This window comes from Trematomus bernacchii, unplaced genomic scaffold (assembly GCF_902827165.1).
Source record: "Trematomus bernacchii unplaced genomic scaffold, fTreBer1.1, whole genome shotgun sequence".
Lineage (NCBI taxonomy): Eukaryota > Metazoa > Chordata > Actinopteri > Perciformes > Nototheniidae > Trematomus > Trematomus bernacchii.
The window spans coordinates 4135705-4156490 of NW_022987771.1; the positions used below are offsets into that span (position 1 = coordinate 4135705).

The window sequence follows — 20786 nt, forward strand, 5'->3', positions numbered from 1 at the left end:
CAGTCAAAGATCATCAATGTTGGATTCATATTACTCGAATATCCTTTCTACACATTTACCTCCTTGCTTTTGTCCTCCTCTGGCTCTTCATCCTCCTCGTCATCCTCCTCGTCTCCGTCAGACACCACCGTGTTGGTGACGATGACGGGGGTCCAGCGCAGACACTCGGGGTCGACGTCCATCTGCCGCGGCCGGGCCTTCAGGCGGGTCATGTGGTTCGAGACCAGCTTCTCCCGCCGCACCAGGACCAGCCTGAGCACACAGCAGGAAGACTCACCAGCGTTAAAACAGGAGATATCGTGTTTTTGAAAAGAACACTGCTGTGTGTGTCAGATTATCCATCCACACATATGTGTTAGCTTGCAATGCCCATACAGTTTTCTTATGCATATTTAGTGGTTGGAATAAGATTGTTCTATCTTTGCTTACATTAAAAGGCGTGTCAGTGTTTTTTAAATCAGTTCAAACTCAACGCCTTTCAATTTGACTGTTGCTAAAATGTGACTGAATATTAGCACGTGGTGAGCATCTCTGTCTCCAACAGATTCTCCTTTTGTTTTCCACTGCACTATATTCAGTTATAATATATTCTCACGCAGGAGAAACAATGAAGACATTTTAAAAGTAAGCTCACTTAAATGTTTTTATCACAATGTCCACCGACTTCAAACTTTTAACCACAGAACACGACACTATAAATAAACCCAAAGGAGTGCATTCTGAACCCAGATATATATACGTGTTGTCTTATGCCATTACACACTAACATTGATCCTGATATTTCAATAAACTTGTGGAATTTTAACATTTATCAGGTGGATGATTCCAATAACCACAGTGATATTTCTGCACTGTATATCATTTGTTGTCTACTTGAACTCTACAACAGGGGTGTCCAAACTACGGCCCGGGGGCCAAATGCGGCCCGCGGACCATTTTGAATCGGCCCTCAGCAAATTCAAAAAGTATAATGGAGTACGGCCCACAAATGAAACTTGTGCTTGTCTTATATTGTACTTCTTAAATATAAATATAAAAATATATTACACAGTAGTATTCATGTGTTAATGAGACCACTTTTCAAATAAATTCAGTCGATTAAAGTTGGAAACATTTTCTAACATATCTTAGTTGATAAGAAAAAAGCCCAATGACTTATTTACATAACAAGCTTGAAATACACCCTTCCTATTTCTCCTTATTATAATCAATCTTCTGTTTTAAGGGATGAGCTGCCAACACTCACGAGCATCATGTACCTACATTTGATTCATTTAGCTAACTTATAACTGAACTTATGAGGCGATAAACCTCTGCTCTACTGAGTGGCCCAGCCCTTTGTATATTTTTCTGTATGTGGCCCTCGGTGAAAAAAGTTTGAACAACCCTGCTCTAGAATAAAAGGTAGTGCTGGTACCTGTCCCCTCGCTGCTCCAGCATGATGAGGCTGTGCAGCGTGGTGGTGATGTCCTGCGGGCAGATCCCCGTCAGTTTGCTGAGCTGCCGGATGGTGATCTGCCGGTCGCGGACCTCGTGGAGACACTCCAGCACCACGCTGCGCCAGTACGCCATGTAGGACAGCCGGCCCAGGTCCGACAGGGGCTTCTCTGGGGAGCCGGGCTGACCCTCGCGCTTTGACAATAAGTAGCCTGCAGGGGGGGGGGGGGAGAAGAGGGACATCTTGAGCAACTTCTTATGTATTTGTTCATTCAGTTTATTAAAAGAGTATTGTTAGAAAAACATCACTCGTCACCGGCTTGAGCTTCAATATCAGGATACATGTATTTATTATCTCAAGCCGGTGACGAGTGGTGTTTTTCGAACAAGTATTGACAGATAAAGAGCTGCACAATTAATACGACTTTTAATGAAATGATAATATTGAGAAGTGTAATATACAGACTAAAACATCCTTGTTTGGTACAGGTACTCTTACATAAAAAATACAAATAATAATATTAATGATAATGTGAATCATGTAAAAAAACATCATTTACCTATAGTTTTGCAAATCGTATTGTAATTGCAATATCAGTCAACATTATCTCAGTGCATTTTTTTCCACAAATCATACAGCCCTATACTATACTATACTGTCTATCACAGTTATTGGTGTTGTCGCTGTAGTTATTTTTTGTTTATGTCCTTACTGAAGTCGATGAGGAAGCGCCCGTAGCCCTGGCGCTGGTACTGAGGAAGAATCATGATGCATGACACGTTGTATTTCTGTTGACAGTGCTTCTCCTGGAGAAAAGAGAAACGCACAGATACATTCCACCATTAGAAGAAAGAAATATAATGGAAGTACATCACAGAGCAGATGGGTGCTGATGGTGCTGCGTCCGCTCACTAACTGCTGTGTTTTGGCAGAGAGGAGACATGCTAATGTGAGCACCTGCGTCTACAAACTCCACAGAGGGGCGGCAGCGCTCACTGTTTATCTGCAGAACAACATGTTTGTTTTGAAGCTATGCACCTGTGTGGGGCGAGGGAAGCCAATGCAAATCAATTTAAATCTTTTTTTTCCCTCAATTATGGCTAATGTTGTTTTTGTAAGTTTGTGCAAGGTGGTGCTAATTTACAGGGGTATCCATTCTACAAAAAGAAGGAGGAATAATGGGGGCTGTGTGGTGGACACGGAGAAGACAGTTGCAGAGAGACTGACACCAAGCACAAGTTGCTGTCTTACTCTCACAGAAATGCTTGAAAAGTATTTCGAAACAGCTGTTTTTCTTTCAACCTTAACCGGTCACATGTGTCTTCTTTAATAAGCTTACAATGCCAATTATTATATCCCGCTGAAGTGATTGAGGTGCGTTTGAACAGTGCTACCTCAAGAAGAATATTGTTTTCATTCATATAAAGAAGTTGTAGTTGATATGAATGTTAGCAAAAGTCATTCTGCTGATCTCTGTTACGAGCCAAGATAAGAAAAGTCGTCATTATCATGTTATAGCTCTGTAATATTCATATTTTAAAAGGTAGGGTAGGTAAGAATGGAGAAACCAGCTTGAGTGCGCTAGAATTTGAAAGTACGCAGCCGAAAAGAAATCTGCCCCTTCCTTCAGACTTCCTTACAGAGCCCCTCCTCCAACACACACGAACGCGCACATGACCAATGAGGGCACGAGATAAGTTTGTGCACAGATGGAAGGCTGACAGGCAGGTAGGCCATCCAGTTATTTTAGCCGAGCCGGCTCAGATGATTGGTCGTGCTTTTTACAGCGCCACGGCTTCCACAGATGACATTTTATGTATTTATTGTCAAAGCATTTAATTTATTCATTGCTATCGGGATGTTAAGAGCATTCCATGGAAGATAACAAAAAGTGTTTCTGAAGTGAATTACCTACCCCACCTTTAATATAATTTAAAAGTGTTATAACCCCCCCAAAGTTTTGTATATATCCCTCCATGGGAAAGATTGGAAGGCTTTATTATCAAATGCACATTAAGGATCTGTGTTGTTTTAAGATGTGTGTCAGGATGAGTCCCCTGTCTTTTTATCTGCATCATGGTCTTCTTACCTTGGAGAAATATCCGACGAGGTGGCAGCCTTTGCTGTCGTTGTGGGTCAGGACGTAGAAGAGGAAGGGCTCCACGTCGTAGTACAGGGTCTTGTGGTCCAGGAACAACTTGGCCAGCAGACACAGGTTCTGACAGTAGATTGTGCTCACGTTCCCATCAACCTGGAAGGCAAGGCAAGTTTCTTTATATAGCACCTTTCAACACAAGGCAATTCAAAGTGCTTTATAAAAATGAAAGACATTAAGGCTTAGAGTTTGCAAATATTTGTAATGCATTTGTGGAAGGGGTTTTACATTTACAAATGACACAATTACACACAATTATTTTTCTGTTCACAGAAATAATATTGAGACAATTCTACCCCCATATAAACGACTAGAAGAAACAGGGCAGTCCATCTTTAAGCTGCTGTGGACCAAAGTGAGGGAGAATGAAGTAGAAGCTCGTGTCAGGCAGTGAGCTCAGACGTGTCTCTGGAGACCCAGACGATAGAGAGGGAAACAAAGAGCCGTAAAGAGGAAGGAGGGAGGAAGGAGGGAGGCTGGCAGGAGGCCAGGTATCCCTGCTCTCTCCTGCAGAGAAACAGGAGCTGCAGAGACACCTCAACTCTGAATTAATCTGCCGCTGCACTACGAGAGCCGGAGGAAGAGCTTAACTGAAAATGTCTTATTATTAATTATTCTAATAATATCAGTGACTTTCCCTGGTGGCACTTCAGTTGGTAAGGATGTTAATTAAACACCATTAGGAAATGGACTAATAAACATACTTTATTATCGTAAAGTTGGAGTAAAGTATTGTCAATTATTAATATATGAATGTGCGTATTAGCCCACAGTCTATGTCTAATGGATAGCCAAATCTACCAATTTTGAAAGTGTAGTGCATATGTAAGTGTAAGCATATTTTGATACTCTATTATTACATTACATTACATGTCACTTGTTAGACGCCTTTATCCAAAGCGACTTACATACTCAGTACTGTGGACAATCCCCACAGGAGCAATTTGGTGTCTTGCCCAGGGACCCAACGACATGCTGACTGCAGTGGGACTCGAACTTGCTATCCCCTGATTCAAAGTTCAGCGCACTCTCCACTGAGCCACAGCCTCCTCCCATTATAATAGCTCCATTAAGATATCTTGGTTTAAGATTAAAGTGGTAGCATATTTTGATAGAATAATATGCCCTGTAAAAATACTGCTCCCACTACAGTACTCTTTTAATATTACACTAAAACTCACTCCATATAAAACCTTCTGTAAAAATATAAGCAAAGTATTAAAATGCAAATCTTGATGCACAGTTTTACGCAGCGTCCACACGGCAGCGTGCGTTGAAGCTTGCCGGCAGGCGTGTCTGAAACTCGACCAACAACCAATCACATGAATCTCCCGCCCCGGACACACAAGCACGCGGTTTGATTGGCTAGAGCTTGTACTGGCATATGATTTGATTGGCTGACGCTTCCGTCGAAGCTTCAAAAGTTGAACTTTTCTCAACTTTTGAAGCGAGCAACGTGAGCAAAGCGAAGCGACGGAACCACAATGCAGTTCGGCAAAGCGTGACGTCAGCCCATTCAAAGTGTGGACGGGCCGTTACACTTAAATATGTGAACATGTATTTAGGTGGTTTGGTGCTAAATGATACACTGACATAGAGTTTGATAAAATATAATTTACTTTAATTAAATGTTCAGTTAAATATTAGATGTGAATAATTAATAATTTAGATTAATCTGATAAATTGATAGTTTGATAGAAAATGTGTTGTTTGTGGCCGCCCTAACTTTGACCGGACTATATTGTTTAGTCTGAGGCAACAACCAGGGCTAGAGTAAAAAACAAGGTGCAAGTTATGAAGAAGTGAGGATGATGGCGCAGGTTACTCCATCACTCTTGCACATTATTAGCACATTAGCAGCTAGCAGCTCCTCACCTCGTAAACAGAGACGTCCTCCTTCCTGTAGATCTCGTTGGCGGGGGGGTGGAACCAGCTGCACTTCTTCATGTGCTGGTAGAGGATGCTGCGGCTCTTCATGTAGCGCAGGCAGAACTCACACAGGTACAGCTTCGGTAGTCTGGACAGGGCAGAGCGAAGGGGAAGAAGTGAGTGACAGAAAAGTTGTAAAAAGCTGGAGCCGTCTTGACAATTGTTTATTTTCAATAGCGACATTTGCAAACTCTGAATCCAGCTTCTCAGATTTGGATATCTGCTGGTTTTCCTAAAACTATTTTATTACAACATTTGCTATTTGTTGCCAGTTTAAGGGACAAGGGATTCGTTTAATTAAATACAAAATTGGCAGATTATCCAAAATAAAAGTTGTTAAAACGTATCACAGCTGTTGTTTTGAAAGTAGCAAATAACATTGTATGGTTTCGTATAAATGTGTGTGCACCTAAAAGTGTCGGTAAGATTTACTCCTCTTTCAAATAAAAATAAAGAAATAGCTGCACATTTGGTAACAGAGTAAGTCTAATTACATTTTTAAATGTTACAAACATAAAAATACACAAATCAGAAACACCTCCTCTGCTCTGATGGTTCCCTGCTATAGTAGGTGTGAGAGTAAACAGGTTAATAATGGAGCTTTATCACACTGCTGCTGATGGCGCCGCCTACGAGGACTGTGGTACATTATGTCTCTGTGTTTCATTACCTGCTGTACTCCTGGGGGTAGGGGGACGAATACCACGTCTGGATTTCAAACTTTCCAAATTCGATGACTGACGGACATCGCATCTGAGGGTCTGGTGGCCCCGTCACCCCCACTTTCTGTTTGGGGGAAGGAAGAAAAGAGAAAACGGGAAAAGGTCAGGTGCAGGGTTTAACCGGAGTGATTGGCAGATCATAAATCAATTGGTCAGATTATAATGAAAGGGCCTCCTGGATATCCAATCCAATCAAACTTTATTTATATAGCACATTTCAAAACAACATAAATACATTTAGACAAAACCGATAAGACAAAAATAAACTAATAAGCACGAGACAATAAAACCATACTTATAGCCAGCACAGACTGAAAACCCTTACATGATGTAAAAAACATTTTAAAACACAACAACATAGAAAATAGAAAACCCCAATTTATAAAACACAGATCTGAAATCATCAGTGACACATCAGTGAAGCGGTGTTTATAATTATGCGAGGTCGAAGCATGCACGAGGTGTTTCTGCTCCATGTGTTATTGGGTGCAGTTCTCTCTGGAACACCAGAGGGCGCACCCCCTACTCATTTGGAGGGAAATCAAGAATAAACAGTATCATCATTTAAACACCAGGGAGCGGCTGAGGAAGAATTGTTGAAAAGTGTAAACTTATACAAAACAATAATGGTCGTACTTTTTGGGATTTTACACTACCTAACGAAGATCTAAATATTAATATGAGTAAGCTATTTGAAACAACAAATGTATTGTCACTAAAAGGTTGAAAGGTTAAAAATCTTGAGTCAACATGTTTTCTTTATATGTAGATTACCAAGATCTCCTGTTGTCAAAGTATTTCAAACATCTTTCTGAAATCATTATTTTACTTTATAATGAGTTATTTGCAGCCATCATGTCTGTAAAGCCCTTAGTCTCATTACAAAATATGCTTAGGTTTGCATAAACTCGTGGAAAATGTGTGCCAATCGTTTTTTTGCGGCTTGCACACGCTCAAACCTGAACCACTGCAGTGAGCATTTGAGCTCATACAGTGAATTAGTTAAAGGGGACCTATCATGCAAAATGCATTTTGTACGTCTTTTATACATGAATATGTGTCCCCGGTGTTCCAGGGAACTCACCAAGTGTCAGAAAACACAACCCTCTCTATTTCCCTCCATACCCAAATCTCTAAAAAAAGGGGCTGCAACGGATCTGATAAAAACTGATCCACATTTGAACACTGTCCTGACGTCAGGACAGTGGCGCTACGGCTATTGGGCCAACTCCACCAATCAGGAGGAGACAGCCATGGCCATTGCCGTTCGAAAGCGCTGGAGACGCTGTAGTACATATGCCAGGCCTCTAGATGGTGCTGTTCTCACTGAATCTGCCCTTGCTAAAACAGAGCTAAAAAATGTCAAATTGAGCAAAATGAGGCATGGCTAAAATGCATGATCTGTTTGGTATTTTGAAAAAAAAAAAAGTATAAATATGCCTTATATAGGTATGGTCCTACACTATATTATTCAAATATAGCATGATAGGTCCACTTTAAGTTTGCATAAACTCGTGGAAAATGTGTGCCAATCGTTTTTGTGCGGCTTGCACACGCTCAAACCTGAGCCACTGCAGTGAGCATTTGAGCTCATACAGTGAATTAGTTAACTCAGTAGAGAAAAGCCACTTGCTATGACACTCAGAGAGAGCCGGCTACCTGCTAGCGCAGCGATGGAGCTTTAAGTGGAGCTCAGAGATTTACGAGAGCAGTTTGGAAGTCCCTTCCTGTTTATGATGATTGTGTTCTTCACTCTACAGCAACTCAACCTAGATACTCACATCTGTCCTTTTCACACATCATTAACGTTTACTACTCTGCCTGCATGCAACACTTAAACACCGGTGTGAACATTTCAGTTGGATAGTGTTTTGATATGACTCCTGTGACGCTGGACAAACAGCCGGTCAATCTGCTGCTGCTCGAGGAACGTTAATGTAATCTCCATCTCCTCTCTGTGACTGCTCTGGCTGTGTTACTCTGTCTTTAGTCTGCTCCATATCATCTCCATCCAACAGAGGATGTACTCTGACATCAACATCAAGTGTCTGTGCTAAACTAAGACAAGGCAGAGACTAAGGCGGGTCATTTAATCAAATTTTATGTGGAAATTAAAATGTTTGGCTGAAAATAAGATGGTGACGATTTTTGTTTCACAATCACCCGTTTTGTTTTATAAATCACCCTCTCTGCTCAGTAGATTACTGTAATATCTAAAACAAGTACAATAAATGAATCATATTTCCACAGTGTGTGAGTAAATATTCAATATAATCTTGATTATGATTTGTATGTTTACACTGAGCAGCCTTGCTCTTTCACACACGAGAGTATCACAGGCAGAATGTGGAACTCAAGCAAATGTCCAATATAACCAAATCACTTTATTCCTCTTGTAGTAATCCGTCAATCACCCCTAATTATTTGCATGTATTGCTCATTTGAACCCGCCCCTTTAGTGGTCGATCACACATGGTGATGGAGCTTCTGATATCATGTTAAATCTGTCAGACGATCTATGGCAAATTAATGTTGTAATAAAATACAATGGTCTCACAGCTCATTGACTTTTCCACCCACAAATGTGCCTTCATCCCACAGAGCTCGTCTAACCTGAACCTTTTAACACCTGGCTGTTGTTGACTCGGACCAAGTTCCCACTGACTTTCAGTTCCTCCTATGCACTCTGGGGGTTTATAGTCTAGTTGCCAGCCCATAGAGCCCTATTGTGAACCCGCACATGTTGAGTTCATACGTTTTATGTTAGAAATGTATAGTACGGTTCCCCAGCACATAGAAACGGCTGGATGCCAATATGTCGGGCAATTTGCACGATTAGCATTAATTACCGATATAGCCCTATGCACCGAGAGTACAAATATGGCCACTTCCTGGATCAAACAGCCATTTTTGATCCTGAAAATATCAGAAATGTATTTAGCATCCTCGATAACCCCCATAACAACTCCAAAATGGTCCATATTCAATTAAGTCAGACTGAAGCACTCCTTTTTGCATCAGTCAATCCTCACTAAAGAGCTAAATCCCAGATCAAATGCACGCTAAAGGGTCTTTGAAAAATGTTTGTTTTTCATGTATTGTGCCTGTATATTTGTCTATGTTGATGTTACACATGGAGCTGCTGTGATGCAAGTCAAATTTCAGACTTGATCTGACCATTAAAGTATTATCGTATCGGCTATAATGCCATCCATTTCAATTAACGCAACTAATAGGCGCTTTCACACCAAGTACTTTTCCCAGGAATAGTTCCCAGAACTTTTATTTCCCCGGAACTATCTAGTAAATCACCGTCACACCGGAATAAGTTCCTGAGGGAGGATTACGCAAATGAAGCCGCTGACGTCACTTCTTCTTCTTCTGCTTTGGGTTTACTGGCAGGCCGCAAACAACTTCACGGCGTATACTGCCACCCAAAGTCCCGGAGCCCCCCGGACTCCAGGACTTCGGGTGGCAGTAAATCGCCACTCGAAGCCCCGGGTAAATCGCCAGAAACGCCGACACCTCCTCATCACTCCACCGATCCCACGTTTTATTTTGTGTTTCCATAAATTAGTCTCTCTCCGTTGGTGCGCTGGCCTAATGCTAATGCTAATAATGCTAATGCGAGGAAATAAAATGGCGGCTTCACAAAAACGTTTCGGAGTTTTACGGGGCGAGGTTTGCAATTCGCCCAGCCAATCAGAAATTGAAACCTTTTTCTCCCCAGGAAAGTCCATGCCCTCTAGCAGGGACTAAAAAGTGGTGAAAAGGTTCCCGAAAAAATCTTTTTGGTGTGAACGCAACATCCCAGAACTATCGGAACTATTTCTGGGAAAAGTACGGGAAAAGTACTCCAGTGTGAAAGCGCCTTATGCTAATTGTGCAAATTGTCAAACAGTTGCAAGTTAGCATCCGGCAGTTTCTATGTGCTGGGGACCCGTACTATTAATTTCTACCATAAAACCTTGGTGTACTCAACATTTCCGGGTTCACAATGCTTGCAACTACGCCATAACATAATAATGACATTTATAATATCACGTCTTATGAACCCAGCATGGCCCCCCTCAGTCAGAGACTCAACAGTGTGTCCCAGGCTCCCTCACTATAAAACTTGACTCCTCGTCAGGTCAGATTTGAACGGCATTTAATATTCTGCGTCTGTACCTGCAGTGCGAGCTCCTGGATGTGTCTGAACAGTTCGATGTCTTTTTCCGTCAGGTTCTCGTGGCCGGGGAGTTTCTCATCCTCGTCCCGCCAGTCGCTGCCGTCCTGATTGTCTACAGGGATCAAACACAGAGTCAACATTGGTGCATATCCAGTGAGAAGCTTGAGAGGCCGAGTGCTAAAATGTGTGAGTTTGACTGATTGTTGGCAGTTGGAGCATTTATACAACAGCTTTCCCTGATATAAACCCTAATATTTTCATTCTAAATCAGGGGGACTTTGCTAATTTATCACAGGCAAGACCATCAGACAGATTTGGGTTTTCTTTATATCATAAAGTTTGCTCTCCTGTAGTTTATAGGGTTGTACCAAGTACCATTTATTTTCCTTTGATGCTTCTTTTGAGGTTTTGAGAGAAGTTTTTAAATCTCTGTTGCCATATCTTATGACGCCATTAACCTAAGAAAATTAAAGTTTATTGCTCAAAATATAAATGTTATTTTATATAGCACATTACAAGTAAAATAAATCATAGATAGCTAATTTTGAGACTTTTAACCACGTAGGCACATATACTGTATATACACATTTTATCGTGGTTGATGTGGCCTTTCATTCATATATAGGCTACAGTCGTTTTGAGTCATCACTTGCATTCACACAGGTTTATAAACCTGCTGAATCACAGACAGAGGGGCCAGAGAAACAGGAAGTGAATGTTCCTGATGCTCGGTCACATGTTTTCTCTTCCACGCTGTCCTCAAAGCTCAGCGGAGAGAGAACTGCAGGTGGCCACTTTATCTTACAAAGCTATTTATTTCGATGCATAGGCAACAATTTTCACAGGCAGAAAATGACAAAACAATTGTGCACCATTACTACCCTCGACCTACAATTTACAAATAAGTAACATCAGGGATGGTCTGTTAGGAAAGCAGCTAGCTGACAATCTCACAAAGAGAAATATTGCATGAAGATGCAGTTTTTTTGTGTGTCATGATTCGGATGGCTCCATTATACTTTTAACAATTTATGTCGTGAACATTTTTAAGATTTAGGATTTAAAATCCATAGCCATTTTCACAGTCTCAGGGTTAGGTTGTAATTTTGTTAGTGTACTATTGCAACATTCTTTTTACAGTGTGTTAGTTTATGAATGCCCTGTCAAGCACAAAACCTTTATTAATGCCATTTTTGGTCAGTTAACGTGATTATATTCTAAAATTCATAGTTACTTTTTAAAGTAATTTAATAAAAACATCTATTGAAAAATTGTATTATTTTTTGTCAAAAAATGAACAACATCTTGCATAAAACACATTGGCAGACTGCAAGTCATCGTGCAGTGGCAGTAAAATGTGTTTTTAGCAGACACACGGCCACCAGTCCTCACCTCCTCGATCGTCTCCTTCTCCTTTACGACACGCTTTCTTCCGGATGCGGCACTGCTGTGAATAATCCACCACTTCCTGCCGTGCCTTGCGGCCCTCGGGCGACGGGGTGAAGAACTTCGTGAGGGCGTCGATGAGGCCTTTGGTCTTGTTGTTGAACCGCAGGCTGCCCTGAGACATGTCGTCGTCGTCCCGCATCGAGAACAGCAGCCGGTCGTCTCCGGGGTAACCCTCGCAGGACGAGCTGGAGGACGAGTTCGCCGAGGCCGAGCGCTTCCTCCGACCGCGCCCGCCGAGCTTCTTAAAGGGCCGGCCCGGTCTGACGAGGAGAGAGAGGGGCAAGTTAGAGACTGAGTCAGAGACTGAGGCAGAGAGTTAGAGACTGAGTCAGAGACTGAGTCAGAGACTGAGTCAGAGACTGAGTCAGAGACTGAATTAGAGACTGAGTCAGAGACTGAATTAGAGACTGAGTCAGAGACTGAGGCAGAGACTGAGGCAGAGACTGAGGCAGAGACTGAGTCAGAGACTGAGTCAGAGACTGAGTCAGAGACTGAGACTGAGTCAGAGACTGAGTCAGAGACTGAGTCAGAGACTGAGTCAGAGACTGAGTCCGAGTCAGACTGGTTGGTACATATGTGTTTAAAAAATTGCCCCTCAACAATTTCCCATGTTCATTTAAAGTGGACCTATCATGCTATTTTTAGGCAATAGCATAGGTCTCAGATATATACAAATATATAAAAAACATGTCTATGAAGTGGTTTGCTCAAAATATCAAACAGATCACCCATTCTAGCCATGCCTCATATCCCTCAATTTCACTTCCTGTTTCAAAAGTGTTGATTTGGGGTATAAAGCGCTCATGCGGGACCCGGCAGCTACTGTCTAAACGAAATACTACCGTGATGAAACGCCATATCATGGATTATCAAGGATTATTTCTGAAACAGTATGGAGCTCAAAGGCTTTCTCTCTTGCCGGTTATACCACAAGGTGAGTTCCTTTTTATTTCCTGCTTCTTCACACACATGCTCTCCAGTACAGGTTAGCTCTGAGTGTTAGCGATGCTAATGTAAACACCGACCATATTATGTCCAAAACAGTCGGGCATTGTTTCTGATAGCAACTTTTCTGATAGGGCCGTGGGTGTAAAGCCAGCCTACATTTCCGATATTACGTCATATCGGACGCAAATCTGGATCAGCTCCGTTGTAGCCCCGTTTTTAGAGATTTGGGTACGGAGGAAAAGAGAGGGTTTTATTTTCTGACGCTGCGTGAGTTCCCTGACACACCGGGGACACATCTTTATGTATAAAAGACATAAAAAAGTGCATTTTGCATGATAGGTCCCCTTTAACTAGATTGTAAAACATGTAATTATTTTTTGAAGGGAGTAGTTTACGTTTGAATATGTGTGATGCTGCAAAAAAAGAACAACAAATATGTCATCAAAATGTAATAAATGACATGACATTTCGAGGCGGATTCTGAGGTCTTTTTTGGGAATGTTTTGCCTCTTTTGACACTTGGCTAGGCCACGTTGCTGTTGCTCCCCCCCCCCCCCCCCCCCGTGAAACAGACTCAGCAGACATTGAAGAAGACGTCGTTTCTCTACCTGTTCTTGGGCCGGCCCAGCGGTGCGCTGTAGCGCCGTTTGATTTGTGCTGCCTTTTCATGTAACAGCCTCTTTCCCTTTTTCCTGGGTTGGCAGATTTGACAAATCCACATGCCTGAGAGAGAAAGAGTCACAGCACAGGTTCATAAACCCCGAGGTGGATTTAGAGCAGACACCGACATGCTTAGGGACGTTTCAAACACATTAGCGCTTAATGGTGAAGCATTAGGGGCTTCCTGAGATCTCAAGACATTACGGTCAGATTCAAGGGAGGCTGCACAGAGGTGATGACTTAAAGGAGTCTTGTTTTTGTTTACCTTTGGGCATCCGCGTGAGGGGAGGATCGCAGCACTCCATGTGGAAGCCCCGGTCACAGGAGTCGCAGAACAACATGTTGTCCTGCACAGCAAACACACACAAAGTACTGAGTATTAGCAAGTTGAGACTAAAGGATCCAGTTCAATTAGCTAAAACGATATAATAGGTCAAAGTGTGAGTTCTTATAAAGTCATTGCAGGAGAGCTCTCTGGAACAAATTGGGCGTTCTTAAACTCTGACATTACATTTTCTCTCACTCTCTCTTCTTGAGCCTACATTTTTTTAATGATTGCCATAAGCATATTGGTACAACCTATTGATAGGTACGTTTTTCTTTCATGCGTTTAAACTTTCCTGTTTGTTCATTCATATAGAAATATATCGCTCTGTCAGGTCGAAAAACAAACACTCCTTATATTAAATACGTGTCGCTCATGTCCAATTAGATGCATTTCATTTTTGTTTGAGGATACATTATGTGAAGCATGATCAAAGCTCCTTTAATTACCTGACTAGAATTCCACACATTTATGCACAAGAATGCATTAAAATACTTGTAATGTAATGTTAGACAGATCTTTGCACCTATCCATCAGGATTGGATCAAGCATCTTCCTCGTTTCCCTTGTATTCTCCATCTTTAAAGACCAGTTTCTCATCGTGCATCTTGACAGCGTGTTGAACATTTTGTCTCGCCGTCAAACCTCCCTACGAGCATTTGAATAACAATGACACCTCACTCGACAGGTAAGGAGAAGAGAGTGGCATGCTGACTAAAATAGCTCAATCCCAGCGACCACAGACATGTCTATCAGCATCTCAGTGTGGCACTTAAGCAGAAGAGATGCTCTCAGCTGCCGTTCGGCCGCATTTCCACTCACCGCATTCTTGCCTTGATCCTGACAGCTGCTGCAAGTCTTGCATTCGATGCACTGCCACCACAGAGCCTTGACTCTCGCTGTGAGCTCTGGGGAGAACTTGAGACAGGACGGGTGGCCTGCAGGTAGATAGATAGACACACACACACACAAACAAGTGAGACTTTTTTTATTTTGCGCTGCTGACTGACAGCCGTGACCCACTTGCATCATTGTAAAAACAGCTCCTTTTGGAATTGAAAGCCCTCCCTACATCAAGGCCGGCTGCAAAGAGAGTGTTCAAACATAAAAGACAATCTGTCAGAGATGAGCTCTCGCTGTTTTGAAGAGCAGCAAACAAGATGGTCTTGTGCGGGACAGAAACCCGCTGAGGGAAGAAGAGAAACTCAATGTCTCCTCTGCGTTCACTCGGCAGCAGGAACACCGTAATTATATCCAAATCTCTGTGAAAACACAGACCGCTGCCAGAGTCTGTCTATTACTGTGTTCATCTCTTTCAAAAAATGGCAGGAGAATAATAAAATAGTTGTGTGCAGCCGCCAAAGATTATACTTAATGGTTACAGAATGTCTGCTTGTGCTGGTATTTGCTTTTGAACTGCAAATAACTATTTAGAAATAAACAGAAAAACAAATGTTTTCTGTCAGTTTTTTTTGTCTGTTTCCTAAGTGTCCTTGTTTTTAAATCATATTCACTCAGCCTCGTTCTGTCTTAGGCTTTAGTTGACTTAGAAATCTGGGAATTTTATGTAAATCGTAGAAATGAAAACAGCTTTAATCCTCAGATGCCTTACATTTCACATTGAATTCGATGTGGTTGCTGTGTGGGAAAAATCTCTAATAGTGTGTTTTATATCAACAGAAATACAGAGAGACTGGCAAAATATATATTTTTAAAACTACATTTAGTCTTTCCATCAACACAATTGCATGATGATATCCTCACTAGAAGGTCTACTGTTATGTTTGTCACTGAATAGGATTAATAACTAATATTTTAGTCATAGCTTTTGTGAACTCAATTATCACTGTTGGAGACTTTTTTTTTAAACTGCATGCAGGCAGGGCTGAGTATATATTCATATTACTATGATATAGTGAAAAGACTCAGATGTTGGATATTCTAATATGGCATAAGTTTGGTCTTTCCTTGATTTTAAAGGCTGCATAATAGTAAAGTGGTGTATGTTTCTATTATTGTTCTGTCCTTTTCCTTTGCCCACTAAGTCATTATATCCACATGAAGCCGGTGATGACAGTTGACATTAAAACCTCATTATGGAAATATTTTGTAACAAGCACAATTCACTTTAGACCAAATATCTACATTTCTTGGATTTTCAATATTGACCGATATTTGATTTGATCTATTTTGATTAAGCCTTACATGCAAGGAAGAACATGTTGAGGGTATATGCAGGAATCCTGAAGTCAAATGTAATACCTTTTAAGACCTCATCGCCACTTGGAGTTTTAACCGGTTACATTGGCGACACACTTTACCTCACATTGACTATATACAGTATTGATTGTCCTTCCTCCTCATCTTCCAACCATTTGGACGCAAACTTGCATTTCAAATAAAACGGACCTTCGCGCGCTATCAAGCAGTGAGCGTGCGATGTCCTGTTCAGATGACGTTAAACCCAACGGGATGCCATAAATAAACTACACAGAATCACACTACACACCTACGCAATGATTACATTCAGGCAAACTGTAGAATACAACCTCTTTGGACAGTTAAAAAAAAAAGTGGCTTATACATTTCCATCACCACAAGCCAAAATGTAAAACTGTTAAAATGTAAACATTGATAAGCCACTTGACTGGTAGACAAATAAAAGTTCATTTTGGATCAGCTGGTTGCATCCTCTTCTCCGGTCGTTGTTTTAATCACAAAACTAGAGAAATGTACCCCCAAAACTAGAGAAATGTACACCCAAAACTAGAGAAATGTACCCCCAAAACTAGAGAAGTGTACCCCCCAGACAGAGCTATGGCCTCGTGTCTCACTGTTCTCAGATCAGCACTCACCACTGTTGCCACAGTCGGCGCAGGAGATGAGCTCCTCCGGCCTCTTGTCGCGGTTCTGCTCCTTGGTCCCTAAGCAGAAGCTGCAGATGGGGATGGGCTCGGCCACCGGCTGGCAGGGAGAGAGAAGGGGTGAGGGGGGGGGAGAGAGGAGAGACTGTCAGTCAACTTAACAGCTTAATGTGTACAAATGAGACACAACAGAGCGGCCTTGTGTGTCCTGCCACAGTGAATGACTGCTGCTGTGTGTATTAACAGCGCATTAGAAACTACAACGACACCACAGAGCAGTGGATGTGTGGACAGAGGCTGTGGAATAATGAAGAGTGTGAGAGCTGCACTGTTAGGAGTGAGCTTGTATAATTGATGTCGTGTTAGCGGCTGCCATTTGTGTGTCACAAGTCTCTGCTGACTCCTGAGCTGCATCTCACTTCCTCTGCTTGAGGAGTTTAATTCCAGCGTCCTAATTCAGCATTTATTCTGAAACATGTCAGCAGACATTCACTTCTGGCGCGGCTTAAATCTTTTAGTGTCTCCCGGAAACCATGTCAGCAGGTGTGTACTGAAACGCAGGACAAACACATCATCTGATCTGCACTCGGGCACAAAATGCAAGATGGGTTTTTCTCCGAGAAAACAAATAAGGCAGGAAAACGCTTTACATGTCGTCCAACATCAAATAGGACTTGTGTGTCCAATAAAGCTGAAAAATCACATCCCTGAAGCACTGCAGGTGCACTTCACAGGCACAACTACAAGAGGGGGGGGGGGGGGGGGGGTTTGGGATGAAACTTTGTGAAGCCTGGAAGCCCTGAGGGGAAGAGCCTTACTGCTGCCATGGAGTATACTACTACTACAAGTTGTTTTTTCACTTCTCTACCATCATAGAGAGCTAGATAGCTTTTTAGTCACTCATCTGAGAATGTTCCTGGTTATCCTGATCATTAATAATCACTAGGATTCATTTATTGTGATAATAATAAAATCCCATATGCCATAAATTGGATGACCATTTTAGTTTTCACTTCATATAGCATTGTAAATTGCATGAAATTATGAGCCGTTTTGTTTTATGTATGTTTATGTATGTTGTGTGTGTGTGAGGACCCCAGGAAGAATAGCCAATAGCCGCATTCACACCGGAGTACTTTTCCCCGTACTTTTCGCGTTTAGTTCCGTTAGTACCCCTTACGGTTCACACCAAAAAGAGTACTTCAAGCCGGGAACTTTTACCCCCATTTTTAGTGCCTGCTGAGAGATGGTACTTTCCTGGGGGAAAAAAGTGCCTCAGTTCTGATTGGCTGGGCGAATTGCAAACCACGCCCCGTAAAACTCTGAAACGTTTTGTAGAGCCGCCATTTTATTATCCTCGCATTAGCATTATTAGCATTAGCATTCGCCCAGCGCACAAACGCAGAGAGACTAACTTAAGGCAACACAAAATAAAACATGGGAGCGGTCGAGATGAGGTGTCGGCGTTCTGGCGATTTACTCGGAAGGCTTCAGTAGAAGCTGCTGGGAGTCCCAGCAGCTTCTACTGAAGCTAGTCCCCAACTCCGGGGACTTCCGGCCGGGGACTTCGGGTGGCAGTATACACCGTGAAGTGGTTTGCGGCCTGCCAGTAAACCCAAAGCAGAAGAAGAAGACGAAGTGACGTCAGCGGCTCATTTGCGTAATCTTCCCTCAGGGGACTTATTCCGGTGTGAACGCGATCTGTACTTAGTGCCCTGGGGTAATAAGTGCCGGCACTAAGTACGGCAAAGTACTTGGTGTGAACGCGGCTAATGCTCATGCTAGTGCTAATGGGGATCCTAATAAAGAACAAATATCCAATCCCCTATCAAGAGCTGGGAAAACTTGTGGAGTGTTTTTTAAACGTTGTAAGAGTGTTGTACTCTGATTTAAGAGCGAGCTCTCCTCAAGAGCCGTCTGAGAGGAAGAGGAGAGTGACGGACACTCTGGAGGAGCGACATGTCGTCATGGCTGACACGGGAGACACTTGCATCTGACATCTGTCGCCCAACTGCTTCCACATCCTCCGCTTTCTGTCACAGCAGCAGAGAGGATGCAGCGGCTGGAAAACAACTGGCCTGACATCTGGGCTGGTGTTTGCCAGCAGGCAGGAGGGAGCCACTGAGACGAAGTGGAGCTCTGATGATCTGATGACACCAGAGCGGAGCTGTTTTAAACTCTTATGTTTCAGCAATAACACTGATGGCAGCGGGTCACATGACTGCAGTAAACACTGGAAGAGGACTACTAAAAGACACCAGAATATAAAGCCTTAAAACAACAATGTCCCAGATTGGACAAGTCTAACCAAACAGCAATCCAATCCAGGACTTGAAGATAGTTTTTTATTCAGTCCTCAGGAAACTCAACAAAACTTCAGCAACAACTTCAAACACTTGAAGTATATAAAGCACTGTTTGTGTTTTACACTTATGTTTAGGACACAAATGTATTCTCAATTGTACAGCCAAAAGCTTTTAAAATATTGCAAGTGGGTAATAGATTTGCCCAAAAAACGAATGGTTATCTAATGAGTGGTTTGTAAGAAACTATTTTAAAAGATATTTTCGGGCAACCAGTGCCTTCTGTGTTTAGACGGTATTGAAACGGGGAGACAGATGGGATCACATGAGACAGAGGGGATCACATGAGACAGAGGGGATCACATGAGACAGATGGGATCACATGAGACAGAGGGGATCACATGAGACAGAGGGGATCACATGAGACAGATGGGATCACATGAGACAGAGGGGATCACATGAGAGCGAGGGGATCACATGAGGCAAATGGACCAGGGTCTTCAGCTTGATGTCCCAGTTAATGGGCCCTCAGCTCTACCAATGGAGCTAAGCGTCGGCCAGTGGTGCTACAAATTGAATCATTCACTAGCTAAATGGCGTGTGGACGAAAAACGGATTTTCTGTTTATCAGTGGGAAAAAAAAGCCTTATTATTCTACTACATTTGAACACTTTATATTGTGCGTAATGTCAAATGTTCCAAATAAATGTGAAGTTACTGATTTTAATTCTGATTATTTGTTTTTTATGAAAGTGACAAATTCCATATTGTACTCAACATATGTTCATGGACCTGCATAACTTCTATTAATTACTAAGGATTTAGAGAATAGCCCGTAGAAATAATGTATTAACTAAAAAAGGTGCATTATTCTCAAACAAATCATGAAAAACCTTGAATAAGGCACACACCTAAGGTCATAACATTCACTTCAGCTCACAGGGGACAATCCAATAATTATTTAAATGTATAAAAAAACCCAACTTGACATTCAGTGAGGATGCTGCTGCAAGGTTTCCACAGGACAACAGAGTGAGGCTCAGAGCTGCAGGTAGGAGACAGGGACCACAGCGTGATTTATTGGGTTCATTTCCTTCTGACTCACACTCCCCCCCAACACCCCCCACCACCCAGCTAACAGCACAGGGACAGAGAGAGCATGAGAAACAAAAGGGCTGTAGAGAGGATGAGGAGAGATAAGCACAGAGAGGAAGCTCTCTATTTCTGAAACCATTTCACATTCTTACAGGTAAAAGCATTCGGAGTGGTGAGGATAAACTGGATTGTACTGTACGCTGCAATTCAAGATTGTTCTCATTATCGCCTAATCATTCGCTCATTACTTAAAGGTGGGGTAGGTAAGTTTGAGAAACCGGCTCGAGATACACTTTTTGTTATATTCCATGGAATGCTCTTAACATCCCGATAGCAATGAATATCTTAAGTGCTTTGACAAAAAATCCATTAAAATATTTCATCTGTTGAAGCCGTAGTACTGTAAAAAGCACGACCAATCATCTGAGCCGGCCCGGCTAAAATAACTGGATGGCCTACCTGCCTGTCAGCCTTCCATCTGTGCACAAACTTATCTCGTGCCCTCATTGGTCATGTGCGCGTTTGTGTGTGTTGGAGGAGGGGCTCTGTAAGGAAGTGGCAGATTTTCTCCGGTTGTGTATTTTCAAATTCTAGCGATCTCGAGCCGGTTTCTCAAACTTACCTACCCTACCTTTAATTAAACTTAGGTCTACAATATGTCAGAAGATAATGAAAATGGTCCATCCCAGTTCCTCAATTGCCAAGCTGGTGTCTTTAAATAACCGAA

General features: G+C 42.2%; 1 protein-coding gene across 1 annotated transcript in view; it reads right to left on the minus strand.

Annotated features, from left to right (window-relative positions):
* kat6a (K(lysine) acetyltransferase 6A) overlaps nt 1–20786 on the minus strand; it is a 44780-nt gene that overhangs the window by 8623 nt on the left and 15371 nt on the right. Inside the window, 12 exon segments of the mRNA XM_034148512.1 lie at nt 60–252; nt 1418–1649; nt 2151–2244; nt 3528–3689; nt 5469–5610; nt 6193–6308; nt 10415–10527; nt 11808–12124; nt 13421–13535; nt 13738–13819; nt 14620–14735; nt 16653–16761. Of these exon segments, the coding sequence (XP_034004403.1) occupies nt 60–252; nt 1418–1649; nt 2151–2244; nt 3528–3689; nt 5469–5610; nt 6193–6308; nt 10415–10527; nt 11808–12124; nt 13421–13535; nt 13738–13819; nt 14620–14735; nt 16653–16761 (1791 nt within the window).